The sequence below is a fragment of the Panicum virgatum genome, chromosome 3K (assembly GCF_016808335.1).
Source record: "Panicum virgatum strain AP13 chromosome 3K, P.virgatum_v5, whole genome shotgun sequence".
Taxonomy (NCBI): domain Eukaryota; kingdom Viridiplantae; phylum Streptophyta; class Magnoliopsida; order Poales; family Poaceae; genus Panicum; species Panicum virgatum.
In genome coordinates, this window is record NC_053138.1 from 35,695,228 (window position 1) to 35,716,763 (window position 21,536).

At 44.3% G+C, this 21,536-nt stretch overlaps 1 protein-coding gene and 1 pseudogene across 1 annotated transcript; one reads left to right on the plus strand and one right to left on the minus strand.

The window, feature by feature from the left end:
* Positions 1–21,536, plus strand: part of LOC120700880 — a 146,231-nt pseudogene that overhangs the window by 94,472 nt on the left and 30,223 nt on the right.
* Positions 17,846–19,037, minus strand: LOC120699099. Its single transcript, XM_039982967.1, has 2 exons — positions 18,698–19,037; positions 17,846–18,629 (listed from the first exon to the last, which is right to left on the minus strand). The coding sequence occupies exons 1-2, from the start codon at positions 18,827–18,829 to the stop codon at positions 18,177–18,179; spliced, it is 585 nt and encodes a 194-aa protein (XP_039838901.1). The 5' UTR covers positions 18,830–19,037; the 3' UTR covers positions 17,846–18,176.

Here is a 21,536-nt window from a genome sequence, read left to right on the forward strand (position 1 = left end):
CACTCTGTTGATACACGTTTACGACTCTCTGCTCGCCTCATTTCTACACCAATCGCATTAATTACCCGTTGTCGTTTTCTGCAATCGACAAAGCCTGCTGATACGCTATGCGAGAGTTATTTGGAAATTTAGCTGATACGCTCTCAGATTTAACGTTTGCCGATTCTTTGTCAATTTACAGGTCAAATTGACTGACAGCCTTGGTTCGAAGGAATTGTAGTCTGAGCTTGGCGAACGGTGCTCTCAGGCTTGGTGTGTAGAATTTGCGTCAGCACATCTTTTGGCACGCCCAATGGGACCCGAGAAGCTTCAACATGACTAAACCCAAGGACGGTTCCAGCATCAGTGAGGAAAGTTACATCCTAGTTGAGGAAGACAAGCTTAAGGATGAACAGAAAGTTGAATAGGATAAAGCTCTAGAAGCGTACAAGCGTGAATGCCTCAAGTCTTTCAGCGCTACCAGGAGTGGTGAAGTCGTCAAAAAATTTGATTTCCCCACTCTGCAACCCCTAACTGAAGCCCAACGTGAGAACAAGATGTTGGATATGGTACATCAAGCTGTGGGCCATGCATTCGTCAACCATGCACCGGTGATGACTCACAGTGCATAATACGGTGATCAAAACGTTGGGAGAAGGTACGTTTCAAGGCTATACAGGACCGTGTTACATGCAGCCCGGTCAGATGAGTTTTGCTCCTATGGGGTCAACCGCAGCAACAGCTCCATCGGCTCCGTTTACCGACCGGAAGGGAGCAGTGGTCCCACATTCTCACAGCCTCCTGGTACAATGTTACCACCTCATATGGATCCTGTCTTCACGACTTCTCCGTCGATCACCACATCAGTACAAGGAGGATCTTCATTGGGATTCCCAATCGGGTGGGACCCAGTGACTGGATTTGGCATACCTCCAAATTCATTTACTCCGTTGGGGTAGAACGGTACATCAGCTTCTCAGCTGATGACCCATCAGCAGAACGTGTCGGCAGCACAGCTGATCTCGCAGAATGTGTCGGTACCCCAGCCGACAAATCAGATTAATGCATCGGCTTCACAGCCGATGGCTCAAGATCAACATGCAGCATCTCTCATTCAACCTATCACTCCTACGGAAGTCCTGGTATCAAGATTACCTCACTAGGGTGGAGTAAATTGGGTGTTCCATGATCCTATGACTGGGGGAGTATGGCATGCCAATGTACCGTACGCCCATTCTGTGGCCCAGCAGTCAGTCAACCAATCGGCGTCACAGCCGATTACCACGTCTGGGATGGTACTTTACCAACAACCACCTAGCCGGATTGCTCAGCATGCACCCCATATGGCATCGGCCAATCAGCCAACGGCTCCAGCTCTGTCACAAATAGCATCGGCAGCACATCCAGCAGCTCTAGCTTCTCCCCAACAAATGCAGATTGCTAATCAGCAAATTGATTGGTCCTCCAAGATAGCTGAGGTGATTAGAGAGCAGTTTGGTTTGAGACCAAAGTAGCAATCTGTCATGTATAAGACTCTGTATCTGCCTGCTTATGACCAACTCTCATTCCCTCACAAGTATAAATTGCCCGATTTCACCAAGTTCTCAGGACAGGGAGACGTTTCCATAGTTGAGCATGTCAATAGGTTCATAATGAAGTGTGGAGAAGTAGGAAATTAGTATGCATTGAGGGTTTGGTTGTTCTCCATGTCTTTGTCAGGATCGCCCTTTGCATGGTTCACCACGCTTCCAGCTAATTCCATCTCATATTGGGCCGATTTGGAGAAACAGTTTCATCAATTCTTCTATTCTGGAAATTGTGAACAGTATGATGAGACAGTATCTACGGTCATACAAAGATTCAGAGACAACAAGAACCGGTGCTATAGCCTAGTACTGTCTGACCAACAATTAGCCGATGTCGCCTTCAAAGGACTCTTGCCACACATCAAAGAAAAATATGCTTCATAGGAGTTCGATAGTATTGGCTAGATGATGCATCGGATGACAGGGGAGGTGTGGCCTTATGAGCAGAAGAGGAATAACTTTCAGAAGAAGGTTAATTATGTTGAATGCGCCGATAATCCTGACTCCGATGAAGAGGAAGAGGTGGTCGCATCGGCAGAATGGATCTAGGGTAACAAGAAACCAGTCTCATGCCCAATTGGGAAGAAAGAACCTGAGAAGTTTGGGTTTGATGTTGCGAAAGCTGACAAGATTTTTGACCTACTACTGTCAGAGGGATTAATCAAGCTGAAACCGTACCACAAAATCCCATCGGACGAAGAACTCAAAAATATGAAATATTGTAAATGGCACAATGCGACCTCTCATGACACAAATGAGTGAAAGGTTTTGCCGCCAGCAAATTCAGTTGGCTTTTGAGCAGGGAAGGCTTAAATTTGAGGTTCCCAAGAAGGCGATGAAGATTGACCAACACCCGTTCGCCACGAACATGGTAGATATTGGTGCAAAAGAAGATGCAACCCAAACTAAGATCTTGATGTCACAATCGGCCAAAGAATCCGGAGCTGTTGATCCCAAGGCACAAATATCGGCTGATGAAGTCAAGAGGAAAAAACCCCAAGGAAACATTGAATGCTCCACGGCGCTATAGAAAAGAATTACGTCTCAGATGCTGTTGAACAAGTTTCAGCGTGACCGTGAGAGGCAGCAATACAAAGAGGAAGTGACACGCCGTAATGAAGAACATTGGAGGTGCCCTTTTTTATACATTGTTGGGAAGAAGGTTTGACTTTGCCATCCACAGATGATTGTCCCGAGTGCAACAACTTGTATCGTGGTAGCCAATCGTATAAGAGGCCACGTTTTGATGATAGATCACGGAGGTCGATGGTAATGGAAAGGCATGACTGCACTCCTATGCACGATCGGCTAGGAGGGAAAGCTTCTATGCATGATTGGCTGGGGGACAGGGTTATGCTGCGTGACCCTTCTGGGGGTCAAATTCCTACACACGATCGGCTGGAGCGAATGGCCGATGACAGAATACCTGATGATCAGCCGATGTGCAGAGATCCTGAAAGAGAGCCATTTGTGCGCCGCATCAGTCAATGTTGGTGCTCCTTAAGTATCCATTTTTTCCCCTGTTTAACTTTTATAATGGCATGAATTTAATATCAGAATCACTAACCATCCTAACCTCGGCTCAATTATTGGTCGTTTTCGCGTTTGCACATATATTTTGGAGGTACTTCATTTTTGTAGGTTTTTGACCAATTTTGGAGCATGAAATGGCGAGGCCCACGATCACGCGATGACACGAAGAAAGACGAAGGCCAAAGCCCGAACAAAGGATCAAAGGCCATGATGATTAGAGGCCCGTTCATGCACATCCACCCTCCAATGAAGCCCAAAGGACAAAGCCCACAAGATAAGATCAAGATACTTCGGGGCTAAGCAAAGCAAAGAGATATTTAAGGAAGGATTTTCCATCCTATCCTTTTCCTCGAAGAAATCTCGAAGATAACGACTGTCTAATGGGGTGCAATCGTGAAAGACATAAACTCTAGAAGATTCCAGGAGACTTGGGGAGAAAGATGAACACGAGACGGCGAAGGAAAGAGCCAGGCCGGCCGGCCTAGGCCCATTGGGCTGGCCGGCCCGGCCCTTTTTCATGTCGGTTCAATCTCCCCTTTGACCTAGGGTTCCCTGAGGCTATTTAAAGACCCCTCCCCAAGGTTCACCAATTCGGGAGATGACGCCAAGGAGCAGAGAAGATAGAGGGACACCTCTCGGAGAGCCGAGGGTCGTGCTAGTTGTCTAGGGTTCGCCCTAGCCGATGTGGGAACCTTGCAAGGAAGACCACATTGGAGTTCTGGAGCTAGGATCATCAAGATCAAGGTAGGGCCCCTGGTTGTGATCTTGTGATGTACAATCATTCATGGTGAAGTTATTTGTGATTCCGAATGTTTAGCGACCAAGTTCTCTCTTTCGATTTCGTTCTTTTCTTTGGGTTTGCTTCATCCTAGATCTATTATCGAGATAGATCACTTAGCATGATCTTGTAGTCATGGTGGCTAGAGGTTCATGGCGGAACTACCAAAGGGGGTTCGACTTGCTTCAGGGTATTTTGTTCAAAAGGGGGGCGTCGTGACAGGCCGTCTCCACAGAGTAGGCGGAGTATCGAGGGATCGGATTGGAGATTTTGGGTTTAAAGAGGCTTTTCATTGAGATTCACATCTACCTTACTTCACTTCATCTAGCTGGAATTACAACATATGCATGATCTAGGTGATCTAGATTGGTTATCTCTAACTTTCTCTTGATACCTTCGGTGTTTGTCGTTTTTAGTAGATTAGATTCGTTTTCACCATCTCAACACAAAGGAATCTCTATGCTAGTAGATTGTTTCTTGTCTCTTTGGTTCCGTGGATTGATAAACCTTGGGGGAATACTCTAAGGGAAAAGCTACACGAAATCAGTGCGCTTGCGGTATATAAATCGGGGGGCGCTAAGGAGCGTCAACAAGCTTTTCTGGCGCCGTTGCCGGGGAACCATCGATTTAAGATCCAATCTTACTTGCATTCGTAAATATTTCTTGATTTTTCTTTTTGATTTTTTTTAGATCTCTTATTTTTCTGAGCTAACTAACTAAAAAATGGATCTATTCCACGAAAATCAATCTAATCTAGAGTTTGCTTTATTTTTCTTTTATGTTCATCTTTTAGATCTCGTATATATTTTTCTTTTTCACTAGCCCCTAACAGGAGATGGACGGGAGCCTCTCCAACAAACCCGAGAATTTTGTGGATGATCCAGAAAAAATTTACAGGCAAAGGAGACGAGAAGCACGATCAAGGAAGCCGGAACTAGTAGATCCAAAATTTGAAGCCGACGGTTCATCGTCTTCACCTCAAGCAACTCCACCAACAAGCCCAAAGGAGGCGCCACTTCACCAAGGGATAGCGCTACCGGAGCCGGAGCGTATGATCGGAGAGCTTTGCACTCCAGACATTCGGGACTTGCCGATCCAAAATCTCGACAACATCGGAGTTCCGTTCGAGATCAAGACTTCAATCATAAGGATGGTGCAAAGCTCACCCTTCACTGGAAAAGAAGACGCTAATCTAAATCTTCAAGCGTTCCTCCAACTATGCCGCACCTTCGACATGCAAGGGATGACTCAAGATCAAATAAGAGCGAGGCTCTTTCCGTTCTCTCTACTTGGGAGAGCGCTGCAATGGTTTCATTCTCTACCACCGCGCACGGTGCAAAATTGGGAGTCCTTGATGAAAGAATTCATGACGGAGTTCTACTTGCCGGGCAAGACCCAGATTCTGCGCAACAAGATTGCAACATTCGCACAAGCCCCGACGGAGACTATTGCGGAAGCCTATGAGCGCTTCAATGACTACATCCGCACCATACCTCATCACAAGTTCCCAAGGGAGGATGTGATCCAAAAGTTCTATCAAGGCCTCACCACTGCATCAAGGGGGGTCATTGACGCATCGGCCGGAGATTCTATCATTGAGCTCACGCCTACTCAAGTTTTCAAGCTATTCAAGAAGGTGGCGGACAATGACGCATGGGCATCATCGGGGCGCCTACAACCACTTCCAATCCGTGGGCACCGCGAAGAGTGTATTACAAGTGGAACGCGAAGAAGTGCTTGAAGGGAAGATCGACTCGCTCATGAGAAGGTTGGAGAAGATGGAAGTGGAAAAGAGAGAAGCCCAAGCTATCGATTTAAAGGCAGCCGAAGCAAGGTCTACATGTGAAGAATGTGGAGAGTATGGCCATGTCCAAAAGAATTGCTCGGAGGAAGCCAAGATGCTCGACTACATGAAGAAGGGAGAATGGATTCCGCTAACCAACTTCCGCTATGGGCAAGGTAGACCCCAATTTAATGCAAGCTCTTTCATTCAAAACTCAGTGCCTCTTCGTATACAATTGAAGGAGTTCATGGAGGAGCAAGGCAAGATCAACAAGGACACCAGTCACCAAGTTCAAGGCTATGGACAAGATCTTGGAAAACATTGATGGCAAGGTGACGGAGGTTGGGAGCTCTAACCTTCAAGTACTCAACATGATGAAGATGCTAGAAACGCAAGTAGCCCAGCTCGCCTGGACGCTTATCTAGCAACGAAGGAAAATTGCCCGGGCAACCTCAAAGTCCGGAGACAGCAAAGGCAATTCAAACTCGCTCGGGAAAGGAGACCGAAGAACCCGAACATGCGGCGGGAGCAAGGAAGCTTAAGCCAAGAGTTGAAGTGGAGACCATCATCACGGAGAAGGCACCTACTCCTATGCCAGAGATAGTCACCGAAGAGCCGGAGTTTGAGCTAGGTGATATAGACACCAAGATTCTACCGCCAAGGCCATGATACTGCAAAGGTAAACATGAAGATGAGCAATTCAACAAATTTGTTGACATGGTACGTATGTTGAGCATCAATATGCTGCTCTTGGACGCTCTACAAGTTCCGACGTATTCTCGTTACTTCAAAGACATCATGGGAAACAAGCGCGAGATACCGCCAAGCACTGTCAAGCTAACTGAGGAATGTAGCGCAGCAATCGCTAATGAAGCTCCTGAAAAGAAGAGGGACCCCGGATGTCCTACCATCCCGTGTTCCATTGTATCTCTTATGTTCAAAAGAGCACTTTGTGATCTCGGTGCAAGTGTGAGCGTCATGCCCAAGAATGTGTTCGAGAAGCTACGCTTACCGGAGTCGGAGCCCACCGCCATGTGCCTAGAGTTAGCGGACAATTCCGTTCGCTATCCTTTGGAAATCGCCGAAGACGTGCCTGTGAAGATTGGAGAACACCTAGTCTCCGTTGACTTTGTGATTCTCGATATGGAGAAGGGAGCAAGGCGCCTCTCATACTTGGGAGGCCTTTCCTCAAGACCGCAAGGGCGAACATCAACGTTGGCAAGGGGGAGATAAAGTTCGACATCAATGGCACCACAAGCGAATTCAAGTTTCGTCCACGCCTCGAGGTATGCAACATGATCAATGTCAAATATGTTCCGCCTCACCGCCGTATCACAAAGGAGAAGCCAAAGCAAGAAGAGGAGCCGAACAAGAAGGAAGCGAAGAAGGAGATAGAAGTCGTCGCGTCCATCACGACAAAGAAGATCGTTGCACCCGTCAAGAAGAAAGCTAAAAGCCCGCCTGTGAAGACCAAAAAGATGACTAACGTAGAAGACAAACCTGCACCAAGGATTGTGCGGAAGTGGGTACCCAATACTGCAGTGCCATCACCGAGTGTTGGTCCGAAGTGAAGAAGAAGAAAGTCTAGCTATAGACTATAAACGAAGCGCTTTGCGGGAGGCAACCCGTTCGTCGAGTCAAGAATAAAGCAGCCGGGAGTTCAACCCGTTCGTCGAGTCAAGAATAAGCTACCGGGAGGTCAACCCACGAAAGGTTTTGGTAAGTGAGTCAAGAATTTTGCTACGCAAGGACATGATAAACTTTTGAACAATTGGTCGTTCGGTCGAACAATTCGATTTGGATTTTATTCGCTCGGTCATTTCGATGTTGTTTCTTATTTTTAACCAATGACATGAGCCATCCTATGATTTATTTGCCTCTTCTTGAGAAACCCACATCCAAAATTCCATACCCATTTTTGGCGACCGTCCTGTCCATGACGGCCGGACCAAGTTGAGATAAAACACACGAGTAGAGCCGCGCTATGTTTATATTACTTAAATTCTTGATGCATAGGTTCGCACAAACATAGAGAGAATTTTCAGTTTCATTACCATAGGACTGGAATTTTCCTAACCTTAATTATTCTCTTTTTCAAAATTCTCTCTCTCATTTTGGCAAAAACTAGAACCTAAACCCAAGACCCACGGTTGAATTCGAGATTGTTCGCTATCAATTCATGAAAGTGAATGGTTCCGGTGCAACCAAAATTAATGTAGTCGGGAAATATTTTTCGACTTACAAATGTAAAGATGTTTCAATTCCCCTCTGATTATTCATTTAAACTCATTGCATGCTTTGAGTCAATTCTGAAATTTCAAAGTTAGAGGAGGACTGAACATCTAAGCATGATTTGGAAAGGGTTTATGTGCTTGATTAACATCCATTGATCAAAGTGAGTTCACGGGAAAGAGTTGTGCTCTCTACTTACCACCACATGCAAATAATTCAAAGGAGGGAGCAGCCATGCATGGGAAGGACATGTGATTTTCAGCAAAGATGGCACCATGTGATGAATGATTAAGCATGGGACAAGGTGAATGACACAAAAAGGAGAAATAAAGTTGCAAGTGGACATCAAAGGCAAATAAGGAGTGGTTCATGGTATTTGGACGGTGCAAAGCATGCAAGATGTACTGGACAGAAGCGAATAATTGCACCAGGAAGCCACCAGAGAAAATTGAAGTGGAGGAGAGCTAAAAACACCCTGGGCCGGCCGGCCCCAAGGCCCTAGGCCGGCCGGCCTGGCCCCTTTTTAAGACCTCTGGTGCTCCCCTTTGACAGGTGCACTCCTCATTCAATTCCTTGCTTATGTTCTTCAAGTTCTTTCGCCCAGAAACATCAGTTAGAGCCCTGAAAAATTCGTCCACCAAAATCTACTCCAAAAATCTCAGAAAATTCACCACAATTCCTAGTTTGTTCCACTCTTCGATATATTGTTCTCCCGCTGGCAAGAAACCCCCGGTGTGTTTGTTTTTGAGTTTGTGTAGCAAGGAGTCACCATGAGTGGCCTCATGAAGTTCATCACCGGGAGGAGAAGGACGCGTTCATCAACATCCGACGCATCGGCAAGTTCTTCGCGGAGGCACTCGGTCTCCGAGTCACCGCGGAGCATGGAGGAAGACAACCCCGCACCGAGGAGCGACATGCTACTCCTTGGTGGGATGAGAGACCCGAGAAGCTCCTCCATGCGATTCACCGAAGGGATGCCACATCCTCCACGGCGTTCGACAAGGTCATCCGCACCACCACCATACAAGCCCAAGAATTCAGAATATGGATTTATTATCTTGTCAAAGGAAGAAGAAGAAAGGCTCAAGTTCATGAAGGGAAGACTGCGAGCAAATTATGATTTTGATGATGAAGCATTGGAGAAGCTGGGATTTCATCATGACATCTATGAGCTCTTGGAGAACATCAGTTGGAAGTTATTTTCCGACGGTGTCACGGTAGATATGCAAGAAGAAGTGGCTCTTGAGATGTTCATGACATTAGAAAAATCAACGGAAGTGGTAGATGATGAAGTTCCATGTCTGAAATTTCGGCTCAAGAATGATGAGAAAGTAATCACCTATGGAGAAATAGGAAGCTTGCTCGGATTCAAAAGTAATGCATATGAAATGGTGCAAGTTGAAGATGGAGAGCTTGATGAATTTTGGACAAAAATAGCAAAAGATGTCAACCGCCAAAGGAAGAATATAAGTAATGTGACCCTCCAAATATTCCACTCTTGGTTGAGCAAAAGAATTAAATTGGATGTATGCTGCATTGGTGAAGAAACAAGTAATTGATCCCACCTACATCATGGTTGAAAGGTGGATTTGTGAAGCATCATCCGGTACGGGAGAAGTTGGTTCGGGGTGTTATCTCACAATGATATCCCGAGCCATGAATCCGAGGTTACGAGTGATCCAAAAATTTTATGTCCCGGGAAGAGATATTGGGATTGAACATTTGAGGCAAGGCCATTATATCGGAGGGGATGAAAAGAAGGGATTCACTATTTCTGAGATGGATATTTCCCTCTCCGATCAAAGGCTGAAATTATTTGCAAGAGGGAGAACTGATTGGCGAGTTGAAAATATTGGAAAAAAGGTGAAGAAATCAAAAAGAGGAATGTTAATTGAAGGAACATCGGCATCGGCACAACAAGAAGACTTGGAAGTAAACCTTCCACCGCCAAGTTCTGCTTATTGGAGGAATGAATTTCAAGGTGCATCAAGTGGACAAGGATACCCGCAAGGATGGACGAGTCAATGGGAAGGAAGCCAAGAACAAGCATGGGGGCATGCTGCAGTGGTGCCCCCACCATTTAGCAACTACAGCTACCCACCCTCGTCATACCAAGGAGAGATGCCCGACCCGTCATTTGGAGCACAATATTTTGACCTCCCTCAACCGGAACAAGGAATGAGAATCATGGGTGCCTATGCAAGAAGAAACATGGAAGATATAGACGCCATCCGGAGGCACACAACCCAACTAGAAGATGGAACCGCGGGAATCGCATATCAAATGGGACTTCTAGGCCTGGCGCCACCAGAACAATTTAATGGAGGAGCATTTTAGCAGTATTATGACCAAGGATACAATGCAAGAGCCAATCAAGGAGATTGATCGACGGCAAGACCATGAATAAAATGCTCGCACGTGTGGTTTGGATTTTCTATTTCTTTTCATTTATTTTCAACATGTGTGCAAGCTTGTGTGTGCGAAGCAATTTTTCTGTTTTTATTTTTCAGCATGTGTGCAAATTGTTTTCTTTTGCTTTCATCACCATGATAAATAAATGCATCACCTACGCTTTAATATTATGGTTAGTAATGATGATAGAAAGTTTGTGCCATGTTAAAATATGATGATCGTTGCCGCTTTGTCTACTTTCTTGTGCTTGGTTTATGCATGATTAAACTAATGCTCTCTCTAACATGATCTGAAAATTAATTAAATGCCGGCTAATTCAATTGTGGAGGTTATGATAAATTAAGACCCATATCTTTTATTCTTGCTCTCTTACTTAAGCTTGTCAAGAAAAATTTATTTTGGATTTAATTTTGAGCTAACCTTGTCAATGATACCTTTTGCAATTGCTCTACCCTTCTACAAGCCTAAATGATATATCATAACAAACCATAAAGCAAGAATTATTTTCAGGCGCGTTAATTCAGGATTTATCTTCTTTGGTACGAGACTAAGAAGCTGACCATTCCGTATTTTTGCGTACCTCTCTTTTGCTAGCCGTTCTATCCATGCATTGTGAGTTTCTATACCGGGAACATCGCAAACCTCGCTGGATATCCACCCTTAACCAAAAACATCTTTTTGTGAAACACCTCCTTGACCACAACCTATATATTGAGTATATATTTATTTCGATGGCAAAACAGTGGAATCAAGAGCAAAATTCAGTAAAACATAATCTTGGGAAGCATCAAAGAGTTCGCAGAAGAAAAATCAGAAGAAGTGGAGGCCTACAGGCAATAGGCCGGCCGGCCCAACACCCCTAGGCCGGCCGGCCGGCCCCTTTTCCTCCTCTGTTGGCTTCAATCTTTCACGAGGAGGTGCTCCCTTGAATTCCAAAGTTAAGTCCAGAGAATTGATAAAGGTTTTGTGCACTCACTCCAACAAGTTACCATCACTTCATTGCTTGAGGACAAGCAAATGTTCAAGCATGGGGGGAGGTGGAGTAAGTGCATTGTGTTGCCAATGGTTCTGAGGAGCAAAAAGAAAGAAAGAGAAAAAAGAGGAAGTGAGAAAAGAAAAAAAAAGGAATGATGATGAAAAGCTCCTCGGTCCCGTTTGCTTCATTAAACTCCAGGTACTTTGAAGATTATTCTATACTCAATTATTCCAACCATGTGCAATCCGATAACAAGGACTTCAGTTGTGCCTTGGGATCAACCGTTGCCATTTGCACATGTCCACCATCCAAAGTGTTTGTTCCATTCTCTCCCTCTCCACAAAGAAATTATTTTCCAATGGTCTTTTTTTGACGAGTCTCAGTAAATCCATAAGAAGTATTTCTTGTTTTGATAATATCTTGATTATAATATCTTTTGTTAGGACTAACCTTTCCAGAGCTCCAGATAAAGCCTCACACATACATATGAGAGAAAGAAAGGAGAAAGTTCTAGCAAGTTTGAGAGACAAGATGAGCTGAGAGTTTCCATGAGCAAATTGCAATGAGGTTTAAATTATTGATCTTGGTTTAGCATTACTTATGGAACTTACTTTCTTAATTCTGAGACTTGTTTAATTTTGAGAGAATGTGCTTAATAATTGTGGGGAAGCATTTAACTTGTATCTACCTTCCACATTGAAAAAGCCGGTCACAACTTGAACTATTAACTGCAAAATATTTTGGGAGCATTGTGTTTTCTTGTGTATGATCGAGTGCAGGGATTGGACACTGAAAGGCAGTGCTGATTTTTATCAAAGACTTACTCGAGGACGAGCAAGGTTTAAGCATGGGGGGAATGTTGGCGCTCCTTAAGTACCCATTTTATTACCTGTTTAACTTTGATAATGGCATGAATTTAATATCAAAATCACTAACCATCCTAACCTCGGTCCAATTATTGGTCGTTTTCGCGTTTGCACATATATTTTGGAGGTACTTCGTTTTTGCAGGTTTTTGACCAATTTTGGAGCATGAAACGGCGAGGCCCACGATCACGTGATGACACGAAGAAAGACGAAGGCCAAAGCCCGAACAAAGGATCGAAGGCCATGATGATTAGAGGCCCGTTCATGCACATCCACCCTCCAATGAAGCCCAAAGGACAAAGCCCACAAGATAAGATCAAGATACTTCGGGGCTAAGCAAAGCAAAGAGATATTTAAGGAAGGATTTTCCATCCTATCCTTTTCCTCGAAGAAATCTCGAAGATAACGATGTCTAATGGGGTGCAATCGTGAAAGACATAAACTCTAGAAGATTCCAGGAGACTTGGGGAGAAAGATGAACACGAGACGGCGAAGGAAAGAGCCAGGCCGGCCGGCCTAGGCCCATTGGGCCGGCCGGCCCGGCCCTTTTTCAGGTCGGTTCGATCTCCCCTTTGACCTAGGGTTCCCTGAGGCTATTTAAAGACCCCTCCCCAAGGTTCACCAATTCGGGAGATGACGCCAAGGAGCAGAGAAGATAGAGGGACACCTCTCGGAGAGCCGAGGGTCGTGCTAGTTGTCTAGGGTTCGCCCTAGCCGATGTGGGAACCTTGCAAGGAAGACCACATTGGAGTTCTGGAGCTAGGATCATCAAGATCAAGGTAGGGCCCCGGTTGTGATCTTGTGATGTACAATCATTCATGGTGAAGTTATTTGTGATTCCGAATGTTTAGCGACCAAGTTCTCTCTTTCGATTTTGTTCTTTTCTTTGGGTTTGCTTCATCCTAGATCTATTATCGAGATAGATCACTTAGCATGATCTTGTAGTCATGGTGGCTAGAGGTTCATGGCGGAACTACCAAAGGGGGTTCGACTTGCTTCAGGGTATTTTGTTCAAAAGGGGGGCGTCGTGACAGGCCGTCTCCACAGAGTAGGCGGAGTATCGAGGGATCGGATTGGAGATTTTGGGTTTAAAGAGGCTTTTCATTGAGATTCACATCTACCTTACTTCACTTCATCTAGCTGGAATTACAACATATGCATGATCTAGGTGATCTAGATTGGTTATCTCTAACTTTCTCTTGATACCTTCGGTGTTTGTCGTTTTTAGTAGATTAGATTCGTTTTCACCATCTCAACACAAAGGAATCTCTATGCTAGTAGATTGTTTCTTGTCTCTTTGGTTCCGTGGATTGATAAACCTTGGGGGAATACTCTAAGGGAAAAGCTACACGAAACCGTGCTCTTGCGGTATATAAATCGGGGGCGCTAAGGAGCGTCAACAGTCAACCTCAGTGGTGCCCTACAGGTTTGACTAAGTCAAAGAAAAGACGTGTTCAGAAGTTACGCCAGTCAGAAATATTGGAAGAAGGACAGAAATAGGCTCTTAACAATAAAGGAGTCAAGTCACAAGTCTGGCGTGTCAAGCCCAGAGCCGATGATAGACAGGACCCTGGCTCATCGGTTGTGTCCGTCAACATGGTCTTCATGATGCCAAGGGAATTTATGGCTCCAATTGATGATGATGATGAGGGGTCAGGTTGGAGGAAGCGATGGCCCAGTTGGCATTGGAACCTGTGCTGGCCACATTCGAGAAGCCAAAAGATAACAAGTGCCAACATCTTAAAGCTTTATTCCTCAAAGGGTTTGTCGATGGCAAGCCAGTTACAAAGATGCTAGTGGATGGAGGTGCAGCAGTGAACATAATGCCGTACGTGATGCTGCGCAAGCATGGGAAGAGTAGTGATGATTTGACAAAGATGGATATGATGCTCAAAGACTTCGAAGGAGTGGTATCTCTAGCGTTGGGAGCATTATGCGTTGACTTGACAATCGGCAGTAAGACCCTTCCTACTACTTTCTTTGTTATTAATGGCAAGGGTTCATATAGCTTACTATTGGGACGAGATTGGATTCATGTCAACTGTTGCATTCCGTCCACCATGCATCAATGCCTCATACAATGGATCGATGATACTGTTGAGATAGTCTCTGCCGATTCGTCATTCAGTATAGCATCGGCGAAGCCCATACATGGAGTTATGAAAGAGTAAGATATTTTTCCGGTCAAGCGTGGGAGAAGGATTTCTTAAAGGTGGCCGATTACGAGCTGACACCGATCCAAGCAGTCGGTTCTTTAGAAGAGTCCTGATGGATGAGTCCCATGAAAATGAAGGGAAGCTGGGACACGGGTTTACGTCGGCCGATATATTAGAGGAAATTGACATTAGAGATGGTGATAGGCCAAGGCCGACATTTATTAGTGCTAGTTTAGATCTTGAGTATAAACGTGAATTGAAGAAGTTGTTAAAAGAATATAAAGATTGTTTTGCTTGGGAGTATTATGAGATGCCTAGTTTGGATCGATCTATTGTTGAGCATCGTTTACCTATAAAACCGGGATATCGGCCATATCAGCAGGGCGCAAGGCGCTGTAATCCTAAAGTCTTGCCAGATATAAAGGCCGAGATCACATGTTTAATAGAGGCTAAGTTTATTCGACAGTGTAGATATGCTGAATGGATATCTAATGAGGTTCCTGTGCATAAGAAAAATGGGAAATTGCGTGTCTGCATTGATTTCAAGAACCTTACTAAAGCCACGTCGATGGATGGTTATAAAATGCCAGTAGCCGATACGTTAGTATATGTTGCTGCAAGGCACAAGGTGATTAGTTTTATGGATGGCAATGCAGGGTATAATCAAATATTCATGGTTGAAGAAGACATCCATAAAATAGCATTTAGATGCCCTGGGCATGTCGGCTTGTTCGAGTGGATTGTGATGACTTTTGGGCTGAAGAATGCTGGTGCCACGTATCAAAGAGCCATGAATTATATTTTTCATGAACTCATCGGCAAGATTGTGGAGATTTACATTGATGATATCGTGGTGAAGCCAAAGGGGCACCGAGAACACCTAGCCGATTTGCGCAGGACTTTAAAGCGCACAAGGAAGCATGGTTTAAAAATGAATCCAAACAAGTGTGCTTTTGATGTATCGGCCGGTCAGTTTTTGGGTTTTATGGTCCACGAAAGAGGGATTGAAATTAGTCAGAAAACAATTGTAGCAATTGATAAAGTGGAAGCCCCAACGACTAAGGTTGAACTTCAATCATTGATCGGCAAAATTAATTTTATCCGAAGATTTATATCTAATCTGTCCGAAAGAATTCAGCCGTTCAGTTCATTGTTGAAGTTGAAGGCCGATCAGGAATTTATATGGGAGAAGGAGCAACAGGAAGCCTTGGAAGGGATTAAACATTATTTGACATCTCTCATGTGCTAGTTCCCCCCCCCCCCAAAAGTACAAGCCATTTAAATAATATTTATCGGCTAATGAGCGTGCTATCATATCGGCCTTATTCAGGAGTTTGAAGGAAAAGAGCGAGTCATATATTTTGTGAGCAGGAGATTGTTGGATGCCAAAACAAGGTATTCTCCTGTCGAAAGATTATGTCTTTGCTTATATTTTTCATGTACCAAGCTTAGACATTATTTGTTATCGGCTGAGTGCGTCGTGGTAAGCAAAGGCGATGTGATTAGATATATGTTGTTGTTGTCGATACTAAATGGGAGAATTGGTAAGTGGATTCTGGCTTTATCGAAGTTTGACTTAAAATAAGAATCGACTAAAGCGGTTAAAGGGCAGGTCATGGCCGATTTTGTTGTTCAACATTGTGGACCAGAGCTAAATGTTGTGGATCTTGTCCCTTGGACTTTGTTCTTTGATGGTTCATCATGTAGAGTTGGATCTGGCATCGGCATAGTGTTGGTTTCACCTCGGTGGGCAACTTTCGAATTCTCGTTTCCGATTGAGGCTTCTGCTACTAATAATCAAGCTGAGTATCGGGCAATTCCCAAGGGAATTTAATTGCTTAGAGAGATCAAGGACGATGCAGTGGAAATATTTGGGGACTCTATGCTTGTGATTAATGAATTAATTGAAGAATATGAGTGCAAAGATGATATTCTACGCATTTATCATGAAGAATGTCTCCAATTGTTGAGGGAGTTTAAAAAGGTAACCATCGAGCATGTTCCCAAATTTTATAATAGTGATGCAAATCGGTTGGAACAGCATGCTTGTGGGTATCGGCCCATAGAAAGTGTACTTGCTCTAGAGTTAGTGGTCAATGACTGGAGGAGAGAAATCACCGATTATCTGAAAGATTCCATCAAAAAGGTGAATCGGAGGATAAGATTCCAAGCATCTAAATATGTGTTGCTTGAAGGGGAATTATATTATCGGACGATTGATGGAGTGTTGCTGAAATGCCTTAGTAAAGAAGATTCTGAAGTGTTGATGGGTGAAATACATGAAGGCGTTTGTGGATCTCATCAATCTTCTTTAAGATGAAGTGGGTAATTAAAAGAAACGGGTATTTTTGGCCGACGATGATAGAGGATTGTTTTACATATTATAAAGGTTGCGAAGAGTGTCAGAAATTTGGTAATGTGCAAAGGGCTCCAGCGTCGGCTATGAATCCTAAAATCAAGCCGTGGCCATTTAGAGGATGGGGAATTGATTTGATCGGTCAAATATATCCGCCATCTAGCAAAAATCATAAGTTCATATTAGTGGCAACAGATTATTTCACAAAATGGGTTGAAGCGATTCCCCTGAAGAATGTGACATCTAGAGATATGGTGGAATTTGTCAAAGAACATATTATTTATCGGTTCAGTATTCCTCAAAACATTACAACCGATCAAGGAACTATGTTCACATCTGGGGAATTTGAAGAATTTGCTGTTAGTATGGGAATTAAATTGTTAAATTCTTCTCCATATTATGCTCAAGCTAATAGTCAGGCAGAAGCGTCTAACAAAGGAATTATCAAGATAATCAAAAGGAAGATAGATGAACAGTCAAGGCGATGGCACACTACGCTTAACGAATCTCTATGGCCATATCGGATGGCTTGTCATGGTGCTACCAAGGTGTCTTCATATCAGTTGGTGTATGGGCATGAAGCGGTTCTTCCTTGGGAATTAAAAATCGGCTCTAGATGAGTAACATTTCAAGATCAGCTGACAGCCGATGAATACTCAGCTCTGATGAAAGATGGATTGGAAGATTTAGCTAGCCATCGGTTAAATGCCCTCGTAAATGTTGAAGCAAATAAAGCTAGAGTAGGTAGATGGTATGATAAAAAGGTGAAAGTTAAGAATTTTGCCCAAGGAGACTTGGTGTGGAAATTTATTCTGCTGATAGGGTCTAAGGATTTAAAATTCGGCAAATGGTCGCCAACTTGGGAGGGGCCGTACAAAATAAATCGATGTGTTCCTGGTAATGCTTATATTCTAGAGACGCTAGAAGGAGAACAATTTTCCAGAGCCCTTAATGGGAAATATTTAAAGAGGTACTACCCTAGTATCTGGGTGGACGCATAGCCGATTAGTAAAAACATCGGTTGAGTTGTGAATCATAGCCGATACAATATGGCCGATTGTGCTTCGAATGCATCGGTTAGTATATAGCTGATGCGACATGCATCGCCCTTAGAGCAGTAAAAACACAAACAAGAAAGTTTAGCAAAGCTGATACTTGCATATATACAGCAAAATATTGTTGGTGACACAGTATGCATGAAGCTAGAGGAGTTCACATCACAAGCATACATCACGGTGGAGCTAAAGTGTTTGCATCACAGAGCTAAATGTGCAGATCTATTACAGTGACCCCAATGAGTCTTGGATCACATTTATCGCACGCAAGCGAATTTCATCAGCTTCCTGGTTGCTCTGTTATCATCGTCGGCGGAGCCAGGAATCGACTAAATGTTCTTGTGAAGCTGGTAGGCTCAGTGGGCTTTTTCTTGTTTCTCTGCTTTAAGCTTCTCAAGGGCCAATAGAATTTGAGAGAGTTCGTTATCCACAGCATCGATATCCTAGTTGACTCGGTTGAGCTCTTAAAGAAGATGATCCCGTTTGGCCTCTAGCTCGCCTTTAGTCTTTTGCAGATTGGCCTGAGCACTATTCAGCGAGTCAATCTCTTCACAGGTGGAATTCACCAGACCTTTGAGATCATCTCTCTGCTTGGCAATTTGTTTTTGTTGGAGACAATCGGTGAGACACTTCTGAGCCCTGAGAACTTGTACCTGGTGGCTGTCGATGAATGCCGCAGGAATTAGTGCTTCTTCGATCGGCTTAGGGAGCTGGCCTTCCAAAGACTTCAGAACAGCACGAATCGGCTCGGCATCTCGAACCAATTGGCCAATATTATGGTTCAGAAAAGAGAGGATTTCCTGGAGCTTGATCCTGACGCCTTCTGGCAGTACCGCTGATTCAGCCGATGATGGCTCTTCTTCTTGCAAGGCAGCCGCAATCTGAAAGGAAAACATGTTGTCTGGAGAATCTTGTGCCTGAGAGAAAAGTAAGGTTAGCCGATGAAATTTTTAAATTATGAAATCGGCTGAAAGAAAATTTTTACCTGCTTCAAGTTAATCTCGTCGAAATTGGAGCCAGGAGGGGAGAGAAGCATGACCATCTGCAGGGAAGTGGCTACCCCAGCATCAGAAGTCCCATGTGGAGGGGTTGATTGACTGGAAGTCCCAGCTAGCATATGCTTAATAGTAACACCATAAAAATGGTTGTCAGAATCGAATAATGACTTACAAGGCGAGAGTTCAGGATATTTTACCTGAGAAGATGGAGCAATTCTTGCCTTCTTTAGTGCTGGGGATAATGTCCTGATCTGAAAAATGGTTGGTAAATGTTAGCCATCTAAAAGGCAGTACGAAAAAGGGGGTGATGTCAGGATGAGATTACTTGAGCAGAAGGAGAGGACAGTGATGATTCATCTTGGGAATCTGATCTTCCTGTCCGATCTCCAATGGGTATATTTTCAGCGGGTTCTCTAGCTATAATGCGATTAGAATCAGAAATAGAAATACTGAACTATTCTGGTGCAAGAATTAAAAAGATAAGTTAATTACCTAGTGGGGTGTCCGGAACATCTACAATCAATGTATCGGCGACCTGCGCCGATGATGGTGTTGCCGATTGAAGGGCTTGCTGGCTTGAGGAACCTTGAGCAAGCGACTTACGCATCACCACTTTGGTACTGGAAGGCTTGTGTTTTCTCCCGGCCAGGATATCGTCCAAGGATGGGGCATTATGGCCGATGAGAGAGTTCTCCGATGGGGAGCATATGCAATCAATCGGCTACTCTTGCTCATTGTTGGAGGGGGTACACTGGGAGCCTGTCAAATAGTTTTCAAAATTAGTTAAGGAAAGAATGGGATTAATTGCTAAAAAGTTAAAGAGACACATACCTCATTTTTAGGCTCTTGGTAATCGGCATTAAGGTTTTTGCAGTAACTGCTCGCCGACAAGAAGAAGAGATGGTCCTGCCATTCTGACCACCAGTGTTTGAAAGGGATCGATGTGAAGGGAGCAATTTTCCAGCTGCTCAGATCGATGGTGCTCGCATCGGGCTCCAGGTTTTTCAAGCGGTCATAAGCTAGAGTGCTCTTGACAACTTCCCTTGCTTTGACTTTATCGGCAAAGAAAGGGTGGATCGGCACTTGGCCAAATCCCAATTGTTGTGCTGCTGCCGATGGATAATAAAATTCATAACTAGGTTTGCCTTGCCCTAGTGTGAAGTTGGTGGGCAGAATCCTTGGAGCAACAGCTTCTCGTAGACTGTTGGTTGCATATTCATCGCCTCTCCAATTGTCAAGCTGAAGCTTTACTGGGTTTTCAAAGTCATGATTATCATCATGGTAAGAAAACCAAATGATGGATTCATCAGCAAAACCATTGTAAAAGCATCTGAAGAAGTCAATCACTCCGAAAGTGCCGCTGGTTATCATTGCCGCTGTTTCTCCAAAAGAAGTAGATCGGCGGATCTGAATCGACTGTCCTTCTGCATAATTCTCTGACGGGAAGGACATTTGTCTCAACTTTAGGCCCATGGTCTTGTGCATGTATATGTTCAGCCATAACTGAATGAACCACCAGGGTCCTCCAAGGTTGCCGATTGGCTGATCGGCTCAGAGTATGATTGACACTTGATGAAGCAGATGATACACTGAACCAAGAAGATGCTTCCCAAGTGGGATATGGTTGTCGGCTGCAAGGGTTTTTACCATCTTTAGGGTGTTGGATGTTGGGCCGACGGTTTTGCCGCAGAAAATATACTTCTCAAGCCACATATTTAGGAAAGCAGGATGCTCTTTAAGATCTGCGGGTCCAGATTTGGAGTATTTTCCTATATAGCCTTTCCAGCCTCCAATATTCTTGGTGTCAAGTTTAAAATCTGTCTTGGAGAGGAGATTGTAGGATCGGTCGGATGCGGAGATATTGAGACTAATGAGCATTATAATATCTAGCGAGGTTGGTGTCATCGGCCCATGACCGAAGAGGAAAGCATTCAAGGCATCTGGCCAAAAATAGGAGGCCGATACTAGCATCGGCTCGTTCCTGATCATCTCTGGTAATGATAAGGTAATGCACTGCCCTATATCATATGCATCCCAATGGGTTTGGTGTAGTGAGGACATGCGGCAGAACCAATTCCTCCATCCGGGAGTGGGATTTGGCCAGGATCTGAAAGTTTGTGACCAATCTAGATTCATGTTGGCAGTCTTGAAGGGTATCCTATTGGTTTCTAGATTGATCCAATCGGTTGGGTCCGGATCACCCATGGGTCCTACGCAGACCATGCTGGGTTAGTCGGCCATTGGAATAACTATATTGTTCCTAAGACTCTAGAAAAAAGAAGAACAATGGCGTAATGAGCACGAGTACAGAAATGGCAGAAAGTAACAAATGGAGGGGAACATCATACCCCGGGGATTTCGGAGAGGGAAGCCATTGTTGGGGGAACGCGAGTCCTGGATACCGGAAGAAGAAGAAGAGTTCTTGATTCCAGAGGGGATGTACCGCTTGAGACCTCGAGGACGATGGAGCAGATGTGTTCTTGGGAGAGGGAGAAGGGAAGAGGTGTTGTAGAATGGGTGCCGGCAGAGAAGAAAATGAATAGTAGAACGGAATATTTATAGTGTTTACCTGGAAGGGCATAATGGAGATTTGATGTGCCACTTGCACAAGGTACGAGGGCTGATTTGAATGCTGTTTCATGCATTGGTTCAGAAAGGCAATCATGATTGAAGTAAATTTCTAAGTAAAAGGATATATTACTCCGAAACTGGGAGGCATGTGTTGATGCCATTTTTTTCACACGTATCAAATTAAATGATGAAGTGGAGAAGGATTGCCGATTTGGATGAAGCCAGCATGCATGATGTGGAAACCGGCCGATGAAG